Source organism: Moschus berezovskii, chromosome 18, assembly GCF_049115385.1.
Source record: "Moschus berezovskii isolate FMDL1 chromosome 18, NW_MosBer_1.0, whole genome shotgun sequence".
Classification (NCBI taxonomy): domain Eukaryota; kingdom Metazoa; phylum Chordata; class Mammalia; order Artiodactyla; family Moschidae; genus Moschus; species Moschus berezovskii.
The window spans coordinates 77,443,368-77,466,863 of NC_142477.1; the positions used below are offsets into that span (position 1 = coordinate 77,443,368).

Here is a 23,496-nt window from a genome sequence, read left to right on the forward strand (position 1 = left end):
TACTATTTCAGAACTTGAACTTCCTCCTAAATAGGAAGAGGCCCAGCTCCCTCATGCTGTCCACACGTGAGGCCTTCAGGGCCAGGGCGGCCACACGCTGCCCTCCACACTCAGGTCAAGGCTCTGTCCTTAGCCTTTTCCCTAGTTCACTGGTTCTACAACTGGAGCTTATATAAGAATCCTCTTGGTCATTGAAACACACAAAGCTGGGCCTTCCCCAGAGTTTCTGATTCAGGAGGCTGGGGCAGGGCCTGAAAATATGCATCTAACAAGTTCCCGGAGAAGGCAGTGGCACCTGATTCCATTATTCTTGCCTGGAAAATCTCATGGACAGAGGAGCCTGGCAGGCTGCAATCCATGGGGTCGCTAAGAGTCGGGCACGACTAAGCGACTTCACTTTCACTTTTCACTTTAATGCACTGGAGAAGGAAATGGCAACCCACTCCAGTGTTCTTGCCTGGAGAATCCCAGGGACAGGGGAGCCTGGTGGGCTGCCATCTATGGGGTCGCACAGAGTCAGACATGACTGAAGCGACTTAGCAGCAGCAGCAACAAGTTCCAAGGTGACGCTGCAAGTCCAGGGGCCTCACTTGGAGAATCACTGTCCAGGTTCATTGCACACCCACCCAGAGGTGGATTTCCCCACCCTGTCTCTTGAAAAAGGTCTTCTCCTAGGCTCTGATTCCATCACAGCATTGCAGGTTCTGGGAGCATTGCGACCCAGCTTCCAGGTAGGATCGTGGGGCGGGAGAGGGAAACATAGATCTAGGGTGAGGCTGCCTGCTTTTGTTTGCTTTTTGGCTGGAGGAGATACAGCACTGGAAACCAACTCTGCTGGCGCCTCTCTTTCAGCACCAGGTCTCAGTTGCAGCACTTGGAATCTTCGGTCTTCACCGTGGTGTGCACCACCTTTAGTTGCACATGCAGACTCTTAGTTGCACATGTGGTGTCTAGTTCCCTGACCAGGGACTGAACTCACATCCCCTGCATTGGGAGCAAGGGAGTCTTAGCCACTGATCCACCTAGACTCCCTGCTTTTGAATCCCAGGCCTACCATTTGCCACTGGGACTTTCCTACCGCTGTTTTATAGTTTTTGTTTTTAAGACCTGAAAGGCATTGACCTCACCCCGTCTTCCCACCAAGCAGTTATGTGATGCCCTACGTGTCACAGCTAGTCTTTGGCGAAGGCAGGACCAGAACTGCCCAGTTCTCAAGCAGCCAGAGGGCAGCAAACATGGTTTATAAAAAGCCAATTAGTAAATATTTTAGGCTTTTAGGCCATATGGTCTCTGTCGAAAGTAAGCTGCTGTAATGTGAAAGCAGCCATAGACGTGAATAGACAAATGGGTAGAACTGTATTTACAAATGCAGGTTGCATTAGATAGGCCTGTAGGTAGTAATTCACCAACCCCTGGAACAGACCAGTGCGTGTACCACCACTTCATACGTACATCATGACTCGGAGCCCCTGTGTTGCTGCAGTGTCCCAGTATCTAGCTGAGGAACCCAGGGAAATGCAAACTTTGTGAGGATGTGTTGTGTTAGTCGCTCAGTCATACCCTATGCTTTCCAACACTATGGACTGTAGCCTGGTGGGAATTCTCTAGACAAGAATACTGGAGTGGATTGCCATGCCCTCCTTCAGGGGATCTTCCCCACCCAGGGATCAAAACCGTGTCTCTTACATCTCCTGCATTGTCAGGGGGTTCTTTACCATGAGCGCAACCTGTACTATAGGGCTTCCCTGGAGGTTCAGTGTTAAAGAATCCACCAATGCAGGAGACCCAAGTTCAATCCCTGGGTCAGGAATTCCCCTGGAGAAGAGAATGGCACCCACTTGAGTGTTCTTGCTTGGAAAATCACATGGACAGAGGAGCCTGGCAGGGTACAATCCACAGGGCAGCACGGAGTCAGACACTTAACGGCAACAATAGATGCAGTAGTAAGTGTGCAGACCTCCTAGTGACCTGGGGAAAAAGTTTTGTTTCTTAAATCTTTATTGAATTTGTTACCTTATTGCTAGTGTTTTATGTTTTGATTTTTTGGCCATGAGGCATGTGGGATGTTAGCTCCCCGAGCAGGGCTCGAACCCACACTCCCTGCCTTGGAAGGCGAAGTCTTAACTACTGGTCTGCCAGGGAAGTCCCTGGAAAAAGTGTTTAATGCTCCCTTTCTAGCTCTCACAAGCAGGAGAGACCCATTGGTAGGAGGAGTGCTGTCCACACGGGTGGCTTTAGTGTGGCCTTGGTGCTCCAGCTGAGACAGGACAGAAGGGAGGCTGGAGAGAACGCAGCTAAATCTCAATAAAAATACTGTGTGTATAGGGCTTGGTGAGTAAGGGCTTTATAAGAGAGAAATGGGAGTTGGATGGACCAACTGTCTTTGAAATCCAATGGAGGGAAATTGCCTTATTTCTGGTTCATACTGTAATGCCCACTCAGTAGTTGTCAGGATGCAAAAAAGGGGAGAGCGGGACAGTCCTGAAGTTCCATAGAATTGATGTGACCCTACACTTGAGCTTGAAACCTGACACAAAATGAATTGACAGCATTTACCTGGAGATGGGAATGGCTACCCACTCCAGTATTCTTGCCTGGAGAATCCCATGGACAGAGGAGCCTGGCAGGCTACAGTCCATGGGGCCACAAGAGTCAGACATGACTGAACAACTAACACACACCTGGAGAAAAATTTCCAACTGGGGCAACTTAGGGTAAAGCATATTTTCTCAATAAGAACAGAGCAGTGAGGTTAAAGCTACATTCTAGGACTAGCAATACTTCCAGGAGATGGAAGTAAATAAGATGAGGTTGATGAGGTCACCATAGGTTAGGTTTGGGCAATCATATAATGGGGGTGCAGGTGGGTCCTTGTCAGATCAAACCATTTATTTTTTCTGTGGTTAATTTTCAAGAAGGTTTCTAGAATAGGAGGCGATAGTAGATTTTTGCAGTGAATTCTCGCTTTGGGTCCCTAAGGGGAGATGGCAGAGACTATCTTTGCTGGAGAAGCAAACTAGCCCTGAAAACAGAAGGCAGTGGGAAAGTTGGTAGAAATTGTGATGTAAAGAAGAAATAGTCAGTCCTGAATCCTCTTGGAGCTTGTTGCTGTGCTGGGCAAGTCTCTTATAGCCTCAAATTGCTCATTGGTAAGATGGGAATAATAATTTCAACTGCAGAGTGCTTCAAGTACCAAATAAGATGAATGTAAAAATACATAATAAACCATAAAAGACCAAACAAACACAGGTTACCAAAAACGTGAAAGTCGCTCAGTCGTGTCTGACTCTTTGCGACCCCATGGATTGGTTCGTGGAATTCTCCAGGCCAGAATACTGGAGTGGGTAGCCTTTCCCTTCTCCAGAGGATCTTCCCAACCCAGAGATTGAACCCAGGTCTCCTACATTGCAATTCGTTACCAACTGAGCTACCAGGGAAGCCCAAGAATACTGGAATGGGTAGCCTATCCCTTCTCCAACAGATCTTCCCGACCCAGGAATCAAACCGGGGTCTCCTGCACTGTAGGTGGATTCTTTACCAACTGAGCTATCAGGGAATCCCAGCCTACAAAAATAATAGCGAATAGTTCCCGATTACTGCCTGTGAGCCAGTGAGCTAACAAGTGTGCTTTCCGTGCCCACTTTCACGGTCCTGATAGCCAGCTGGATAATGTCCCCTCAAAAGTGTCCCCTGTTCCCATCCTGGGAACTGATGTGCCAAAAGGAACGTGGAAAATACGGCCAAGAATCCTGAGATGGGGAGGTTATCTTGGATTATCCTGTCAGGCTCTAAATGTCATCAGACAGGTCCTCTTAAGAGGGAGGCAGGACATTGCAGTGAACAGTAGGAGCTGTGACAATGGAAGCAAGTGGGTGCAGTGATACAAGGAAGGAACCACGAGCCAAGGAATAAGAGTCCGCCTGCAGTGCAGGAGGCCTGGGTTCAGTCCCTGGGTGGGAAGATCCCCTGGAGAAGGGAAGGCCTACCCACTCCAGGATTCTGGCCTGGAGAATTCCATGGACTGTATAGTCCTTGGGGTCACAAAGAGTCAGACGCGACTGAGCAACTTTCACTTTCTCAGGCTGCAAAAAACAAGGAAATGAATTCTCCTCAAAGCCCTTCAGAAGAAACAAAGTCCCGTGAACCTATTTCAGACTTCTGATCTCTAGACTATATGAGATAAGTCTGTGTTGCTTTAAACCAGAGAAAGTGTGGTACTCTCTTACAGCAGCAATAGACAATGAAGACAGGCATCCTTTCTGGAGTCAAGTTCTAATACCACCACTTGCTTCATCCTTGACATGGAGATGATAGAAAGTGCCTGCCTCATCTGGTGGTTGTAGGAATTAAGTGAGATGGTACAAGTAGAACCCACAACCCATTACGTGCCTGGCCTACAATAAGCTCTCGGTTAATGTTGGCAATTATTAGAACCATCTCCTTGAACCACCAACAAAGCTTTATGAGATCAATGCTGCTAGTTTCCACATGTTAGAACTAGGAGGAAACCTAGTAAGATTAAGAAAATTTATTCATGGTTGCACAGCCTGTCGGAGAAGGCAATGGCAAGCCACTCCAGTGCTCTTGCCTAGAAAATCCCATGGATGGAGCAGCCTCATGGGGTCGCTACGAGTCAGACACGACTGAGCGACTTCACTTTCACTTTTCACTTTCACACATTGGAGAAGGAAATGGCAGCCCACTCCAGTGTTCTTGCCTGGAGAATCCCAGGGACGGGGGAGCCTGGTGGGCTGCCGTCTATGGGGTCACACAGAGTCGGACACGACTGAAGTGACTTAGCAGCAGCAGCAGTAGCAGCAGCAGCACAGCCTGTAAGTAGGAGAGTCAGAATCTTAACAAAGGCTTTGCCTTTGAGGTCATGCTCACCCACTCTTGGGCTCCCCAGGTGGCACAGTGGTAAAGAATCCACCTGCCAATGCAGGAGACACGAGTTCGATCCCTGGGTCAGGAAGATCCCCTGGAGGAGGAAGTGGTAACCCACTCCAGTATTCTTGTCTGAAAAATCCCAAGAACAGAGGAGCCTGGTGGGCTGCAGTCCATGGAGTCACAAAGAGTCGGACACAACTGAGCGACTGAGCACACACACACACACACACTCTGCTCCTCTGCATCAGGGTTACGATGTGCCACCTTCATCAAATGCCAGCTGCTACACCTGGAGCACAAGAACCAGATAGTGCTCCCTGCATGGGCAAAAGCCACCAAGATTGGAAATCAAATAAATCCGGACTTATTAGGGAAAAAGAAACTGTAGCTTCCATGGAGAACAGCGTCCAAGAGGTTACCAACCCTCTGAGGTCCCTGGGCCAGCAAATCATGGAAGTCTGAATACTGTGTTTAGTCATTTTGGTTCTGAAATAATTGCTATTATCATAAATGTTTTATTGCCCTCATTACGGCTCACATTTAAATATCAGTGTAGTAATACATTAATAAGTCATCACTGCCGGACGCCTGCCGGACGCAGTTACAATCCAAGTCCTCTGTATAACTGCACTGTATATTCAGCTAAATTAGGGCTGGCTGTGAACTCAGTCTGATGTCGAGTGGCTGGGCATGTTTGGAAGGCAGCCTCTTTTCTGCAAAGGCTTCTTGAGCTCTTTACTTTTAAGAGATAAGGGGCACACAGATTTTTGTCTGATTATTGAGTCAACGATTCTAATTAGGTCTCCCCCAGGTGTAGAGCCTAGAACTCTGGGATGGATAGAAGAGAGATGAAGGCACTGCTTCCACCCCGGAGGCATTCCTAATCTGCTGGAGAGGGGGTGGGGTAGGGAGCATGACCCTCACTCCTGGGAAGCTCCCTGTCAAGGCAGGACGGCCTGGTCTGATGGGAGTGACAAGTTCTTGCGCCCTATCTGATGACGTATTCAGAACACTTCCTGGGTGGATGAAGATAGAATGGATTCACACCCTCCCCCCCCCCCACACACACACAGATAGAATGGATTCACACACCCCTACACACATACACACACACACACACACACACACACACCCCAATGTAAATTTGGCTGATTCCACTTTATCATAACATATGCCTAAAAGAATGCCAGAAGAATGCCAGTCGGTGCAGAAGAAATATGGGGGGAGGGAGGAGAAAGTATTAGGCTCTGTGCCTTTGTGTCAGTAGATTTCCTCCCAGTCTTACTGGCCAAAGGCCTTGAGAACCAGCCTGGTCCCTGGAATCCTGCTGTGGACTAGGGTCCCCAGGGGAGAAGGTGTCTGTGCAGACCCTTGGGTGGGGTGGGTATGGGGCCTCTGTGTGCAGGATAAAGCTCTGTTATATCCCTGGGGGCTGGGGTTGGGTGAGGGGAACAGGAATGACCAGGACAGGACTAGCTTCTCTCTACCAAAACCAGTTAAAGAGTAGCCTCCACCCGCCAAGCACATACTGTCTGCTAAGCCTTTTACCAGCCTGTGAGATAGGTGCCACTGCCTGCCCCCTCCTGCCAGTGAAGAATCTATGGCTAAGTGATGGTGATGATCTGTCTGAGACCACACAACCAGGGTATATGCGACTCAATTTGAACCATGTGTGGACAAGAGCTTGGACTGTGGTAATGCACAGATGGAAAATGTTAGAGGGTATTCTAAGAATAAGATAATATATTCATCAAGAGCCAAGGGCAAAAGAAATCCGTTTAACCAGTGAAGCCTTTCCAGGGAAGGCTCCTTCCTGGGCCAGTGGGGTCCCAGGCGAGCACAAGAGGAGTGGGGCTGATGAGACGGGGTATCTGATGTGACCTTGGAGGAGCCCAGGAGCAAGTGGCCATCACCAAGGGCTGTACTGTGGGCTGGATCCAACTCATGCTCTTTGGGATCCAGTGAGGTAGGTTTGGGTCAGAGAGCTGAGAACTAGGTGCAGTCTTGCCACAGATGGTTGCTTCTGTCTGCATAGCCACTGAACTCACCGACCCAGAAAGGCCCTCCTGCTCCATCACCTTTCCACCTCCAGCCAAGTGATGGCTTCCTTGGCTGCCATGCTTCCCAGTGATGGTGGTGGTTTAGTTTTTGTGTTTGACTCTTTGCAACCCCATGGACTGTAGCTCACCAGACTCCTCTGTCCATGAGATTTCCAGGCAAGAATACTGGAATGGGTTGCCATTTCCTTTGCCATGCTTCCCTGGTCTCCTGTAGTAGGTCCTTCTAGAAGGGTAAGCCTTGGACTATAGTTACCTATAGCCTGATTTCATTCTATTTCATTTTGGTCCATTGATGGAGCTCACATCCCTCTCTTCCCTTTTCCCCCATGCACCAAGATGCCAGAGGGGTTCCCATCCATGGTTGTGGGGAGTCGCAAGAGAGAGACTTAATTCCTGTCCCCACAGAGCTCACGACTCACTTAGGATGTGCTTGAAGAGTCAGAAGATGCCTGGAAACTACATAACATAACCTCTCCACACAGCATCCTGTGAGGCAGTGTGTGTAATGGGCAGAGCAAGGAGTTTGGAGCAGGATAGCGCAGGGTTCACTCTTGCACTATTGGTGGGAATGTAGATTGATGCAGCCACTATGGAGAGCAGTATGGAGATTCCTTTAAAAACTGGGACTAAAACTACCAGTAACCCAACAACCCCACTCTGGGCATATTCCCCGAGAAAACCATAACTGAGAAACACACGTGTACTCGCAATGTTCATTGCAGCACCATTTACAGTAGCTGGGGTATGGAGGTACCTAGATGGCCGTTGACAGATGAATGGATAAAGAAGCTGCGGTCCATGTACACAGTGGGATATTACTCATCCATAAAAAGAAACACATTTGAGTCAGTTTTAATGAGGTGGATGAACCTAGAGCCTATTATACAGAGTGAAATAAGTCAGAAAGAAAAATAAATACCATGTACTAACACATATATATGGATCCAGAAAGACAGTATTGATGAGCCTATTTGCAGGGCAGCAGTGGAGACACAGACGTAGAGAAGAGACTTTTGGACACCACGGGGCAAGAAGAGGGTGGGATGAATTTAGAGGGTAGCGTGGAAACAGGTACATTACTGTATGTAAAACAGACAGCCAGTGGGAATTTGCTGTGTGAGGCGGGGAGCTCAAACCAGTGCTCTGTGTCAGCCTGGAGGGGTGTCATGGAGTAGGAGGTGGGAGGCAGGTTCAAGAGCGGGGAGACTACGTGTATTGATGGCTGAGTCACGTCGATGTGTGGTAGAAGCCGACACAGCATTGTAAGGCAATCATCCTCCAATTAAAAGTAAATTAAAAAAAAGAACAGTGCTGGGTTCAAATCCATTGTCCACAGCTTAACAGCTGTGTATCCTTGGAAGCATGATTTTACTTCTCTGAAGCTCCGCACCCCCATCTATAATGAAAGGATAAAGGCTGCCCTGTAGGGTCATGTGTAACTGAGCAAGGTGTTGGGTTTCTGTTTCCTTCTCTCTGAAATGAGGACAATATTTAATTGGTGTTGTATTATAGTTGTGGGAATTAGTGGCATTGTAATGAAACCCGCACAATGGGATTTCACAAGGGCAGCATTATTGCTCCAGGTAGTAAGTACCAAGAGGGCAGCAGAGGGGAGGAGAGATCCACCTGTAAAAAGGAATCAGAGATTCTCTTCTCATCTGGAGCCCCATCCACTGGTCTCCGGCTGCTTGACACATGACTGCTGAGGGATGGTCCCTCTTGCAGTCATATCCATCCCTCCCCCACCATCCATAGCATCCTGGCACCTCCCACGATGCTCCTTTGTTGACTTGTTTCTCCTCTCTGTCCGCAGTACCCTCAACAACAACAACATTAGCCGCATCCTGGTCACCAGCTTCAACCACATGCCGAAGATTCGAACCTTGTGAGTAAAAATCCCTGCTTCCTCCCCCATCTGCTCCCTTGGGGCAGCACTCTCAGCTGCTTGTAAAACTTCACCCTTGGTTCCTGCATCCAAATGCCTCCTTCCTCTGCTATTGACTAAGTGGTGTGTTAGTGTTGGGGGTGGGAGTGGTCACGGAGCATGCATGGTTCGCCTTCTTGCTCTGGGCCGGCTCATTTCTCTTCACCCTGGGAATCTTCCTCGACTGGGGCAATCTTTGTGTTTTCTCACTGGTTTGAAAAGTTTGTTAGTGTTACATTGTCATTAGAATAGGGATGTGATGGTTCATCATTTGTTTAGCTCATGTTCTGTACTGTTGGCAGTTCTATTGTGTTGTCAAGGGTTACAACTGTTTCCCCTCTGGGACTGGTGGGGGCTTCCCAGATGGCTCAGTGGCAAAGAACCCACCTGCCAATGCAGAAGACACAGGAGACATGGATTCCATTCCTGGTCGGGAAGATCCCCTGGAGGAGGAAATGGCAAGCCACTCCAGTATTCTTGCCTGGAGAATCCCATGGACAGAGAGCTCCCGTTATGGGATCGCAGAGAGTCAGACACGACTTAGCAATTGAATACACAGGCATGCATGCTGATCAGTGGAGGAGAAGGAGTCTTATCTCCTCCTTCACCCCATCCTCCTAGTCCCCACCCACCACGCTTTCCTGCCCTTGATGATATTCTGGTATCGGAATGCAGTTACTCAGTTCTTTATCTGTAATGAGTTGGGTGGGCTCAAGCCCTCCAAAGTATGTACTCAAGAAGCAAATCTCCACTTAAAGCCCATACAGAGAACATGTCTAGTGCCTTTATTACCTGGGAAGGTCCCCTCACTGAGCCAGAAGCTCTTTTGTAAGATTCTCTGCAAATGGACTCTGCTGATCTGTCTAAGAGATTGGCACTTGATGCTTTTCTTGTGTTGATGGAACCTCAGCAGAATTTACATCACAGTAGTAGGGGAGAGTCAGCCCTGAGAGTAATGTGCCTGGCACGTAGTGAAAAACAGGTATTTATAGTTAAATTATTGTGATGATCATCGTCATAGTATTTATCTAGAAATCTGGATTAAAAATACCAAGCATCCAGCTTATCTATGGCCCCTGAGCAGCACTGGATCCAGGTAGATATGAAAATCCATAAAGCAGTCGTTTCCAAAGTGGCGGTCCCTCGACCAGTAATGTCAGCATCACCTGGAACTTGTTGAAAAGCAAGATCTCAGGTCCCACCTCAGACCCATGAAGTCAGGATGTCCAGGCAGAGCACAGTGTCCTGTTTTTAACAAACTCTCCAGGAGATCTTAATACTGAGAAGGTTGGAGAACCCCCGCATTAGTGAGAAAGCGACCTTGTCTCAGGTAAGAATGAAGCAAAGATCAATGAAGCAATTGATGAGGAAATGATACAAGAACACCCTCAGAAGGACACAGAGTTGGGAGTCAGGCAGTGCACATGTGTGTGCTGAGTCACTTCAGTCATGTCTGACTTTTTGCAACCCCATGGACTGTAGCCCGCCGGGCTCCTCTGTCCATGGCATTCTACAGGCAAGAATACTGGAGTGGGTTGCCACACCCTCCTCCAGGGGATCTTCCCAACCCAGGGATCAAATCAGGGTCTCTTGCATCTCCTGCATTCCTTGAAACTAGTGCGACCTGGAAATCCTGGGAATCAGGCAGACCTGAGGTCAATGCGAGCTCTGACACCGTCTCTGGGCAAGTTGCTTTGTCTCTGTGCCTGACAGACAGTGAGTTGATAAGTGCTTGCTTCAAAGCTGATGTGAGAATGAAATGTACTAACAGGTGCAGTAGCCTGGGCGTGGTGTCCAGGCAACAAATAATAGCTAGTATTCAGTTCAGTTGGTCACTTGTGTCTGACTCTTTGTGACCCCATGAACCACAGCACACCAGGCTTCCCTGTCCATCACCAACTCCCGGAGTTCACTCAAACTCATGCCCATCGAGTCAGTGATGCCATCCAACCATCTCATCCTCTGTCATCCCCTTCTCCTCCTGCCCTTAATCTTTCCCAGCATCAGGGTCTTTTCAAATGAGTCAGTTCTTTGCATCAGGTGGCCCAAGTATTGGAGTTTCAGCTTCAACATCAGTCCTTCCAATGAACACCCAGGACTGATCTTCTTTAGGATGGACTGGTTGGATCTCCTTGCAGTACAAGGGACTCTCAAGAGTCTTCTCCAACACCATAGTTGTTCAAAAGCATCAATTCTTCAGTGCTCAGCTTTCTTTATAGTCCAACTCTCACATCCATACATGACTACTGGAAAAACCATAGCCTTGACTAGACGGATCTTTGTTGACAAAGTAACATCTCTGCTTTTTAGTATGCTGTCTAGGTTGGTCATAAGTTTCCTTCCAAGGAGTAAATGTCTTTTAATTTCATGACTGCAGTCACCATCTGCAGTGATTTTGGAGCCCAAAAAAATAAAGTCAGCCACTGGTTCCACTGTTTCCCTATCTATTGGCCATGAAGTGATGGAACCGGATGCCATGATCTTAGTTTTCTGAATGTTGAGCTCTAAGCCAACTTTTTCACTCTCCTCTTTCACTTTCATCAAGAGGCTCTTCAGTTCTTCTTCACTTTCTGCTGTAAGGGTGGTGTCATCTGCATATTTGCAGTTATTGATATTTCTTCTGGCAATCTTGATTCCAGCTTGTGCTTCCTCCAGCCCAGCATTTCTCATGATGTACTCTGCATATCAGTTAAATAACCAGGGTGACAATATACAACCTTGACATACTTCTTTTCCTATTTGGAACCAGTGCGTTGTTCCATGTCCAGTTCTAACTGTTGCTTCCTGAAACTGCATACAGGTTTCTCAAGAGGCAGGTCAGGTGGTCTGGTATTCCCATATCTTTCAGAATTTTCCACAGTTTATTGTGATCCACATAGTCAAAGGCTTTGGCATAGTCAATAAAGGAGGAATAGATGTTTTTCTGGAACTCCCTTGCTTTTTCGATGATCCAGCAGATGTTGGCAATTTGATCTCTGGTTCCTCTGCCTTTTCTAAAACCAGCTTGAACATCTGGAAGTTCACGGTTCACTTATTGCTGAAGCCTGGCTTGGAAAATTTTGAGCATTACTTTACTAGTGTGTGAGATGTGTGGTAGTTTGAGCATTCTTTGGCATTGCCTTTCTTTGGGATTGGAATGAACACTGACCTTTTAGTATTGGGTTAGCCAAATAGTTCATTCAAGTTTTTCCATACCATCTTACAAAAACTCCACATGAACATTTTGGCCAACCAATATGAAGGGGGCTCCGAGCTCAGGTTCCATCATGGTGCCCCACTTCTTCCTTTGATCCCTCCTGGGGTGGCAGAATTCAGTCGAGAAAATCTATCTTCTTCCCTCCCTTTTAAAAGGGGATGATGCCGGAGAAACCATGGGGTATTCAAAGGCCTCTTCGGAGTTCTCAGCAAACCACAAGTGGGCCGCAGATGGAGGTGGCCCGGGGCTTCCGGCCGGGAAGCAGAAGTGAGCCTCGGAGTGCATCTCCCCAGAGACTGGGTTGAGTAGAAGAAATATGGCTCTCACCTGCAGAAACCAGCAGCCCAGCCCTTGGGCTGCTCCTCGGAGATTTCCACTCCCACTCCTGTTACTTTCGGTGGGAAAGTGTTAGTATCGGAGCCCCTCCCGGGCGGGTCCCTGGGAGGCAGGGCAGATGGCCAGGTCCGGATCTTGGGCACTCTGAGTGGGTGCTATAGGTGCGAGGGAGGAGGGCGGGGGAGTTTCCTCTGTTTCTGTTGTCATACTTTCCTGTGGTCCTGAACACTCATCTGATGAGCTCAGATCAGTCAGTCAGTCTCGGCTGTTCTCGATGCTCCCTGCCTGCTGCCATTTTCTCTTTAGTTTAATTTCAGAGACGGCTCTGTAGAGAACTCCCCAGAGACCTGAGCTGACTAATCCCCCTTCACTGTAATTAAAGCATGGTGAGGATGGGGAGGGGGAGGTGTGCTGGTGGTGAGAAGGAGGGAAGGGGGAGAGGAAGGAAGTCATAAATGGGATTTCTAAAGAAAAGCTTTTATATTGAATTCAGAAAGCCACATTTTATAGAAATTGAACACTGACCCTCTCTAAAAGGATTTGCTGTAAATTTAATTTAGCATCTGTGGCTAAAAGGCACCTTCTACAAATTGGCATTTGTATTCATTTCACCTTATCTCCTGTAAAGGTGGCTTTGCCAACATGCAATATGGTGTTTCCATCAGTAAAAGACCACAGAGCAACTGGCAGGAACCATCTAGCTGCCTTGATGCTCTGGTGGATAAGAGGTGATAACCTTGTACAGGCAGGACCTTGGCTTGAGAAGAGCCTGAAGTCTGGAGCTAGTCACCGTACAGTAAGAATAATAATAGCAAGTATGTCTTCAGTAGTTATTGGTATCCAAAACTGAGCGCTAAGCACTTTTGTTTTTTAATCTTTTGGCCACACTGCATGGCATGCGGGATCTTAGTTGCCTGACCAGGGATCAAATCCACAATTCCTGCATTAGTATCATGGAGTCTTAACCACTGGACCGCCAGGGAAGTCCCCTAAGCACTTTTCATTTTGACCCTCACAGCAGCTCTAAGAAGAAGGCACCGTTAATATTCCCATTTTATAGATGATAACACTGCGCATGCATGCTTGCATGCTTAGTCATTTTAGTCATATCTGCCTCTTTGTGACCCTATGGACTGTAGCCCACCAGACTCCTCTGTCCATGGACTTCTCCAGGCAGAAATACTGGAGTGGGTTGCCATGCCCTCCTCCAGGGGATCTTCCCAACCGAGGAATCAAACCTGTGTCTCTTACATCTCCTGCATTAGCAGGCGGATTCTTTACCACTAGCATCACCTGGGAAGCCTGGTAACACTGAGAACCAGGGTTAAATCACTGACCACAGTCAAAGTCAAAAAAGCACAGAGCCCATGTCAGATTCTGACACTTTGACCTCAGAAGCTGAGCTCTTCTCAGAAGCTGACCTCCTAGAGCTGAGCTCTAGGAGCAAAAGCAGAAGGGCATCAGGTGAGCTGAGAAAGGGGAAACCTGAGCTTCCAAGTGGCTGAAGGGCCAGAGGAGGCCACTCTCCCCTATATCATCACCATCACAAAAGTTACGGAAAGTAATCAAAATCATTTCTTTTCTCACTCAAGAAAATTAGGAATATTCCTGGCTGTCTCTGGGCTCAAGTTTCAAGATCATCATGATTATTTTTTTCTTTTAATATTAGTGTTTGGGATGATATTGCTCAATTTGATCTCCCAAACGTGACATAAAAGGCAACTTGAAAGACTCAGCTCGGCTCAGCTCAGCTCTCCAGGCAGGTAAAATTCCAAGAGGGGAGGTCTGAGCCCATCCATGGCCCTGGGCTTTTGACAAGGACCTTCATATGGCTTCAAAGACAGTCTGGGACTCCTCTTTTCCATGTTCCTACTTGGAAGAGGAGAAATTCCTACAGAAACCGACAAAGGGCTAAGGGCCATCTATAGCTAGCTTAAGAAGACGAGTAGCTTGGGACTGGCTGGTGGGGATTCAGGAAGAAACAGCCTAATATAATCTTTCAAAAGGAAAACCTCTGACATTTTGATTATCCCAGAAATTTATCAGCTCAGTAAGGATCTGACTTACCTAAATCTCATTTTTGTTGTTTCATTGATCTCTTCCTTCTCATTGGAACTGATGGGAATTTGTTTGCATTGATCCGCCTTGTTTCCTTACCTTCCATACCTCAGCGCCAAAGAGGGCAACTGCCTTTCCCAGTAAAAGCCAGACTCATTAAAAGGCACACACACACAAACCTCTGGTGCCTCAGCCTGGGTGTGCCACTGTAGCCCACCTCTGCTCCACCTTGTCACCAGGAGCTGGCCCACTGTCGCCATTTTCCTAGGCAGCCTTTAGAGCCGGTGGTGTATTCCTGGCCATTCCTTTCTCTCTCAACGGCTCACTGATAGGTCAGGAGACAGATCATTTTCCCTCATGCTGCAGTTTCCCAACAGGTCCCAGTGCAGAAAAGGGATTCCCTTCTCCCCCTCATGCTCTTTAGGAAAGAGTAACCAACTCCAGGTCCTCCACCAGGCTCCGCTCTGTCCTTGGCACAAAGTGGAGTCATCTTTGTCGAATACACACATGTCTTGCTTTCCTTCTTAGCACTGAGGTCCTTCCCCCCAGCTTAGGGTTTTTCCTCCCCTCCCTCTTCCCTCCTGTTGTCCCTCTCTCCTGGAGTGCCAGCCTGAGAGGAAGCCAGGCTCATCTCCACAGCATGAGGACCTGAGCTTTGATGCTCAGAAGCGAGACTTGCTCTGGGTCCATTATAGGCACTGTCTCTTTGTCCTGGCAACTGACTTTGACATTAAAACATTGGCTCTGAAATACGAAAAGAAAATTATAACATCGCAATTCATCACTTTTAAACAAAATCATAAAAAAAAAATTTCAAATACTTTTCAGCAGAAAAAAATAATTATATTCTGGGTGGGATATGGGTTTGTTTAGTCAGTCAGATACAGTGGGATCTGGGGCCCCCACCCCGAGGTTGCCGAGTTCCCTGGTGGCCCTGGCTTGCCCGAGGTTTGCACCCATGCAGCGTCAGGGAGTCTCTTCCTGCAGGCAGCATGGACAAGATGCACTCTGCCAATGTTTAGCATTGTTGACCTTGCACTAAGTGGAGTGTGGTCAAGAGCCCTTCAGCTCTCTCCACCTCAGGCACGGATGTAGCCCAAGCCAACTGCTTTGGGCTGCCACGCAGTATTAACTGGCATGACATAGAGTACTCGAAAGTCCCAAGATATGGCTGGCTGATTAGCATGTTCAGGATGGGGCATTGAAATTGACATCAGAAAGCCAAGTATATGATGAGCTGTCGTGACTAGAACTCACCCATGGGCTACTTGTAATGACCGAGATTGATAGGGAGTAGTGGACACTGGAAACCCCTGATACAGAACCTTGGAAAGAACCTTTAGAAGCCCTGGCTATCCTTAGGTTGCCCTCCAATCAGTGGAAATGAAATTTCACTTACCCAGTTGGGGTTCCCCTCAGATGTGGAATCTGCAGATCCCTCTCAGGAATCTTACTCAGTCCAGAATGAGAAATCGACCTGGAATAGCTACTAGAGGGAGAAAGCCCAAGAGTCCTGAAAACAAATGGAAAGCCTTTTCAGAAGCCCTGAAGCAGTTAGAAGAGCAAATACACCAGGTAGAATTGAACTTGGGAAGGCGATCAAAGGCACTCCGGGGAGATTGCTCTGGTTTGCAGGAGTCTGTATGGATTATGCCTTATTTAAATAGGAGGATGGAGGGAAGAAGCTCTCTTCAGAAAGCCCCCTTCTCTTTGTGACCTGCTTACCCTGGCTAGTGCACACAGTGGTGTTAGTTTTAGGCTCACCAGTGTGACACAGAAAGTGAAAGTCGCTCAGTTGTGTCCGACTCTTTGCAACCCCATGGACTATACAGTCCCTGTAATTCTCCAGGCCAGAATACTGGAGTGGGTAGCTTTTCCCTTCTCCAGGGGATCTTCCCAACCCAGGAATCAAACCAGGGTCTCCTGTGTTGCAGGTGGATTCTTTACCAGATGAGCTACCAGGGAAGCCCAGCGTGACATTCTGAAGGGGGTCCATTAAAGAGATTTAGAGTGGAAATGAAGGAGGGAGAGAAAAGATTGTGGCAAATCTTGGTCACAATTCACTATAGACTAGGGCGTGGAGATGAGGAAGCTGTGGCAAGCCATCTGTAACTCAAGTTAGCTAAAGTACTGACATTTGCACCTGAGTTACCCTTTTGGAATTTGGACCTGAATCAGGATTGTCAGTGTAGTAACGTCACCCTCCTTCTCTTATATGCTGAGGCTTTCCACGGTGGAAATGAAAAGGGTGGAATTACTATTAAGAAACGGGAATCGCTCAGAACCCTGAAGGCCACCAGTGGATGTGGCTGGCATGAGAAGATGACTGTCATTTGTAGCTTAGCAGTAGGAGGGTTGAGGCTCCTGTGGCAATTCGCAGTGCAGAGGGCAGTTCTCCCCTGGGATCCTGAGGATGCTCATGCTGGGCAAAGGAGCATGGGGGCTCGGCGCTCCGTTCTGCCAGTGGCAGCCTCCCCACTTCCTGCAGTGACAGCCTCTCCCCCTCTCCCCCCCCAGGCGCCTGCACTCCAACCACCTGTACTGTGACTGCCACCTGGCCTGGCTCTCGGACTGGCTGCGACAGCGGCGGACCATCGGCCAGTTCACTCTCTGCATGGCGCCTGTGCATCTGAGGGGCTTCAGCGTGGCAGACGTGCAGAAGAAGGAGTACGTGTGCCCAGGTGAGAGGGCATGGCACCCCTCCCCTCCCGTCCTGCTGCTCGCCCACCGGTGAGCCCACCTCAGCCGTGAACACATGCCCCGCCCAGAGCTTGGTGTGGAGCACTCTAGTGTGCCTCCAGGCGTGCCGGAAAAGAAGCTCTCACTGAAGGAACTTATGGATCCCTTTCTGTTAAGCCTCAGAGTCCATCGATGCTAAGAAGCTAACATTCGTGAGGTCCTTTAACATTGGCCAAATGCATTCCTAAGCCCAGTTGCTCCTAGAAACTGATAAGTCACTTCAGTCGTGTCCGACTCTGTGTGACCCCATAGACGGAAGCCCACCAGGCTCCCCCGTCCCTGGGATTCTCCAGGCAAGAACACTGGAGTGGGTTGCCATTTCCTTCTCCAATGCATGAAAGTGAAAAGGGAAAGTGAAGTCTCTCAGTTGTGTCCGACTCTTCGCGACTCCATGGACTGAAGCCTACCAGGCTCCTCCATCCATGGGATTTTCCAGGCAAGAGTACTGGAGTGGGCTGCCATTGCCTTCTCCTGAGAGTCAGGTTAATGGAGGCTATTTCCAAATCTGTTTGCTTGGAAATCTTAGCTCTGTCCCTTAGTGGTGTGTGACTTTGGTAAGTTACTGCATGTCTGCCAAATGGAAATAATCATCATCTATAACTCAAGGGATGGGTGGGAGGATCCAATGAAATAGTGCATATTAAGCACTTAGCATAATACAGAGCACTTGGTGAGAGCTAATGAGTGGAGCTTAATTATTAGAGTTCAGTGGGCCCACAGAATGTGCCGAGCAAACAAGAGAGTTTGACCTGTGGGTAATTGAATTGTAATAGGACAGGAAACAGAGCTGTGCCAGGACGTAACTGAAGGCAGCCTAGGTCCCCAGGATGTGAGGTGACTAAGTGACCTGAGAAACACTGCTCAGAGGAGATTACCTTTGCCTTGGGTCCTAAACGTTACTTGCTTGTTTGTTTTTACTTTCATTGACATTCTCTAATCCCATCAAGTCTTCCCTTTTCTGGTGGCAAGGATGTAGAGCTAATCTCTTGACTGCCTGAAAAACAGAGTGTTCAGCTGGAGAGTTCCCCAAAAAGGCACTCCTGAAATTCAGGAGCTCAGTCCTGCAGTTGGGGTCCAGTGGCTTCTAAAGGCTGATCTTGGAGTGCTGCTGTGTAGAAAAAGGAGCTTTTTTTAAATTTTAATTTTTTTAACACCAGAAACATTTCGTATTGGGGTATAGCCAATTAGCAATGTTGTGATAGTTTCAGGTGAATGGTGAAGGGACTCAGTCATACATATATATATTTCCATTCTCCCCTAGTCCCCTGCTTCCATCCAGGCTGCTGACACTGAGCAGAAATAAGGAAAAAGGAGCTTTCTCAGTACAGAAGCCGACTACATGTTAGGGGACCGTGTGTGGCCAGGAGTACAGGCTGATCCTCTCCGGCTCTTAGGCTGCATTTGCCATATGTAGGAATTTTCCCTGAATTCAACTTCATACTCTGCTGCTTTCCCCTGTCATGTTACAGCTTCATCAAATTCTTTATTATCCCAAAACATTTTAACATGTCTCCGAGCAGTACCTCAACAATTTCCTATAGACACCCACTTAGAAATCACTTTCCATCAAACACATAATAGAACCGTTTATCACACAGGCACCAAACTCAAATATAGTGACTGTAATTACAGTAATTATTAGGCAAAGGGTACAATATCAGCATAAGTGCCAGTGAAAGAAATAATTACGGAGTGCAGGAGTCATCCAAGAACTAGTGAGAAAAACTAATTAGGGAAAACAGTGAAACACATCATTATAGGTGGGTGCCAAGTTTAAATCTACGCACCAACATGAATACACTTCGTCACAAAAGCACCTTCCCGTCAGAGAAGTGCCGAGACATTGCTTTCCCAGCAGCAGTCAGGACCCAAAACCCAGGGTGGGAAGGCTGATCCTTCTGGGTCCTGAGGGTGCTACTGCCCCAAGTCTCCATCCTCTGAAAAGGCTGGATCTCAGTTCAGTTCAGTCGCTCAGTCATGTCCAACTCTTTGTGACCCCATGGACTGCAGGACACCAAGCTTCCCTGTCCATCACCAACTTCCGGAGCTTACTCAAACTCACGTCTATCGAGTCGGTGATGCCATCCAACCATCTCATTCTCTGTCGTCCACTTCTCCTCCTGTCTTCAATCTTTCCCAGCATCAGGATTTTTTCCAAGGGGTGAGTTCTTCGCATCAGGTGACCAAAGTATTGGAGCTTCAGCTTCAGCATCAGTCCTTCCAATGAATATTCAGGACTGATTTCCTTTAGGATGGACTCCTAGGTGGTTAATAGTTACACAGGTGACCGTTACCTTTATCATATCCCTGTTTATAGATATCTTGTTTATTATGATGGTCCCTGTAGCTTCTTAATACGAAGCCAGGTGTCTTTTAAGGACATGAAAATTTAATCCACAGACTCCAGATGTGAATATGCTATTGTACTCCACCCTCACTCATAGTATAAATTTAGGGGAGTGACACATTGGAGCCCCTATTCATGGGGGATTTTTTAGCTGTTTTTCCCAGGTTCTGAAGAGTTAAAAACAGGATACTGTGCCGGGTTACTTTCTGAAAAGTCAATCAGATACAATGGCAAGGGGAAGTGGTGAGTTGAACATCATGATGAATGAAGCATCTCATTAGTGGGACTCAGGAGGAGAAGCCCCTCCGAAAAGTATTACATCTTTAATAATGATTCAAGGTAGTTGGTGAGACTGTAAAAAAAAAGGTTTCCGGGGGAAGCCATGTGGAGCAAGGCTCAGCCTATGTACATGCAGGAGGTCAAAGAGATGGGCTGTTCTCATGTACCTGCCACCATAACTCGAGCCCCGTGAAGTGAAGCCCACCTCTGAGGGGGCAGGGCCTGCCCCATGGCAGAGCCCAGCAAGGAATCTGAAGGAGGCAGTCTGGGACAGACCTGATGGCGGTTGTTTAAAGCTGCAAAACCACCAGGGTTCTGCCTCATCCAAGCTGTTCCTCCCATAACCCGCAAGAGACGGACTTCAGTCAAGAAAGAAGGGGCATGAACATTTCTTTAGAAAAAGAAATCATCTGCTCAGGAGAGAGAAGGCTGAGGGCAGCAATTAAGCCGTCCCTTTGTGTGTTCATCACCAGTGGTCCCTCCCGAGGCAGCCTAAGAGAAACCTCCCTGCGCCCCTGTGCGGTATCAAAAAATTCACCCGACACAGGACTCCAGAGACAGAAACGAGCTTTATCTTTCTCAGCCTGTGAGGGCCCTGCTTGCCCGAGTCCCTGATAGCTCCCTCTGAATTAAATCTGGCTGTCTGGAGCCCAGCGTCTTCTCCCCAGAAGCCCTGGCTACAGGCTTCTTATCATGCCAGTTAACCCAGAAATTTGCTAGCAGCACGCTTGGGTAAAATTCATCTCCTCTGTCAATGGTCCCCTTCAATCAAAGTCATTTATTTTCCTCCCCTGGGGAGACAACTGGGACTTTTTCACAAGGGTGGGAGACTATTTTATTATTAATGATTTTCTATGATATACAATGGGACTGCTTGTTCTCCTTTCGCTCTTGCTGAAAGGATTTCTCTGTTAATTTCCCTTGTTTTAAGAGAAAGCTTAGGGCCATAGAACTAGAAAAGTTCCTGAATGGACTTTATGAGTTCATACAACAGATCGGAGAAAAGGTTCTGCTTTGGCTATGTTTAAGCTCGTGTGAGTTGCAAGTTGCTGAATTTTGTTTCCTATCCTTATGTAAAGGGCTTATTTTGGAGTTTAAACTCTAGGTTTTCTCTTCCTTGTGTCCGTTTCCTGATGCCTTAATATGATCAAGGGTATTAGCTAAATATTTGACCTCTTGAGTTAACTGTCTCTTTCCTCTGAGCATCTTGTTTAAACTTTTTATTTTATATTGGAGGATGAGCAATTAGCAATGTGACATCTTCGGGTGCACAGCTGAACATGTCAGCTGTGCATCTGCACGTGTCCATTCTCCCCCAAGTTCCCTCCCATCCAGGCTTCCACGTAACGTTGAGCAGAGTTCCCTATGCTATCCAGTAGCTCCTTGTTGGTTATGCATTTTAAATATAGTAGTGTGTATATGTGGATCCAAAACTCCCTAGTCGACCCTGCCCACCATCCTCTGAGCATCTTTGAACTTGTCTATGTGTCTTCAAATGTGAGATATCTCTTCGTGAAGACTGATCCTGTCTCTAGTGATCAGGGGCCATGTCTTACCTTTTCCAGGTGCCCCGTCACCTAATGCACTGCTGGTTCCTAACAGCCTCTCAACAACTCTTCCTCAGTTATTATTAAAATGAAATAGGTGTGTCTCCTTGGAAACAAGAAACTTTCTACTTCCTTTTTTTTTTTTAATTTGAGACTAGTTACTAAGTATAAAGATAATTAAGGTAAGTCATGACTAGCCGCCCATCTCCTTAGGAGGTTTTAATTAAAACACCATACTTGGACATTGCAGGAATGAGATTATTAGGTTTATTTAGTCATTCCCCAAATGATCATGCCTCTGGTATTTAAATCACGTTCATTTATATTCTCATCATAATTGCTTGAGTCCCATTGTCATTCAGTCTGTTGTTGGCTTTTGAAAGGCCAGAGGGCAACAGGGATGCTTAATTTGAATACTGGAATTAATTTATTTCTACACGCTCACCAGGCCATTGGATTTTCCAACTATGTTCATTCTACTGGGTGAAGTTCTTTTTAAAGACAGACAGAAAGAAGCCTGACTCTAACACAAGCATAGCAGTCCCCAGTGTGGCTGACTCAGTCTGAGTCTTGCCCCTGAGACTCCTCTTCCTGCTGCCCAAGATTTCAAGACTCTGACGTTTTCCATTTAAGGGCAATAGAAAAGCATGGTGTGTGTCTTCTTGGCAGAGGAGATGGTAGAAGAGCCCTTCTATTATGGGAATAAACATAATGGATCTATGTCAGGTTATTTTTTTTGTTTTTAATTTTTTTTAATCTTTTGGCCACACTGTGCAGCATGTGGGATCTTAGTTCCCTGACCAGGGATAGAACCCAAGTCCCCTGCATTGGCAGAGTGGAGTCTTAACCACTGGACCACCACTAAAGTCCCTACATCAGGGGTTTTATGAGGATCAAGTGAGAGGACACATACAGAGCACTTAATGCAGCACATAGGTAATACTCTGTCAATGTTAGCTGCTTTTATGAGAATGACACAACTGTGTCCATGGGCAAGCACGTTCCTCTCTCAAGACTTCTGTTTTCCCCCCATTTCCATGACCCTCTCTGGATCTGAAGTTCAGTGACTTCAGCCCCACTCATCTGGGCAGACAAGTTAGGGCCTTTTGCTTTTAGGGTGATGATCTCCTTCATTTGCCAACAAGGAGAAGAACGAAGATGAGGTGAGTGCTGAGCAGGAGTCAGTGCTTCTCACTGCCCTGGTCTCCATTTTTCTTCTCTTGTAGAACTGGAGGGCAGCTTGCAGTCAGTAGAGGGAGGAGAATTTGTGCAGTGTCCATGCGGGCACCCACAGGCTCTCACCCTGTGAGAGTTCTAGCCAGGAACGCATTCCTGCCCTCTCCCTCACTGAGGGCTCCCAGGGCTGGAAAGCAGCACCCTTGATGACCAGTAAGATCAGAAAGGGCCAGCATGTCTGTTCCCCCCAAGCTCTGCCCTGCCCTCCCTCCAGACATCGGACCACAGGCCGGGAGCCTTAGGAGACCTCTGAAGGCTGGACATCTCAGCTCTCTCCTTGAGATACCTCAGAGGTAGCTTTGACTCCTTATTGAAATTCTCAAGCTTTGGTAGTGATTGAGGAAAGGTGAGACGGTACCCCAGAGGAGAGACAGGCACCTGGCCCGCATGCCCGTCTCCCTGCTCTGATGAGGACATTCTTCCACCCCAGGGCACTCATTTTCGAATGAAGAAAGGAAGAGCAAGTCCATGTGCACTGCTAAGTTTATGATGTCTTAGAGAGTAGCTGACAGAAGGTCTACCACTAGTCCATTGCTATGCTCTGATTTAAGGCCTTTGCTGTGCCAGGGAGGGAACAGGGTGCACCCATCAACAGGCTCGGTCGAGGACCGTGAGGACACATCATGCAGTGGGAACACACGTGCATGGAGCAGGCGCATACCTAGACAGACCCTCCCATTGAAGATCTGTCCACACTCCTATCCCAGTATTAAAACTCTGTTCCCATTCCTCTCTGCTTCCTAGCCTGTAGTCATAGAATTCTCTGGATAGGAAGGTAGGTGCTTCCGCGCTTAACCCCTTGGAAATCGACTGTCCCCTGCACCACCCTCCTCAGCCTCCATGTGTGTGGACAGGAAAGGCTGGGAGGGGAGGCTTTGCAGACAGAG

At 47.7% G+C, this 23,496-nt stretch overlaps 1 protein-coding gene across 1 annotated transcript in view; it reads left to right on the forward strand.

The window, feature by feature from the left end:
- SLIT3 (slit guidance ligand 3) overlaps nucleotides 1-23,496 on the forward strand; it is a 725,929-nt gene that overhangs the window by 540,752 nt on the left and 161,681 nt on the right. Inside the window, exons 7-8 of the mRNA XM_055421786.2 lie at nucleotides 8,761-8,832; nucleotides 16,979-17,142. Of these exons, the coding sequence (XP_055277761.2) occupies nucleotides 8,761-8,832; nucleotides 16,979-17,142 (236 nt within the window). The remainder of the gene's footprint in view (nucleotides 1-8,760; nucleotides 8,833-16,978; nucleotides 17,143-23,496) is intronic.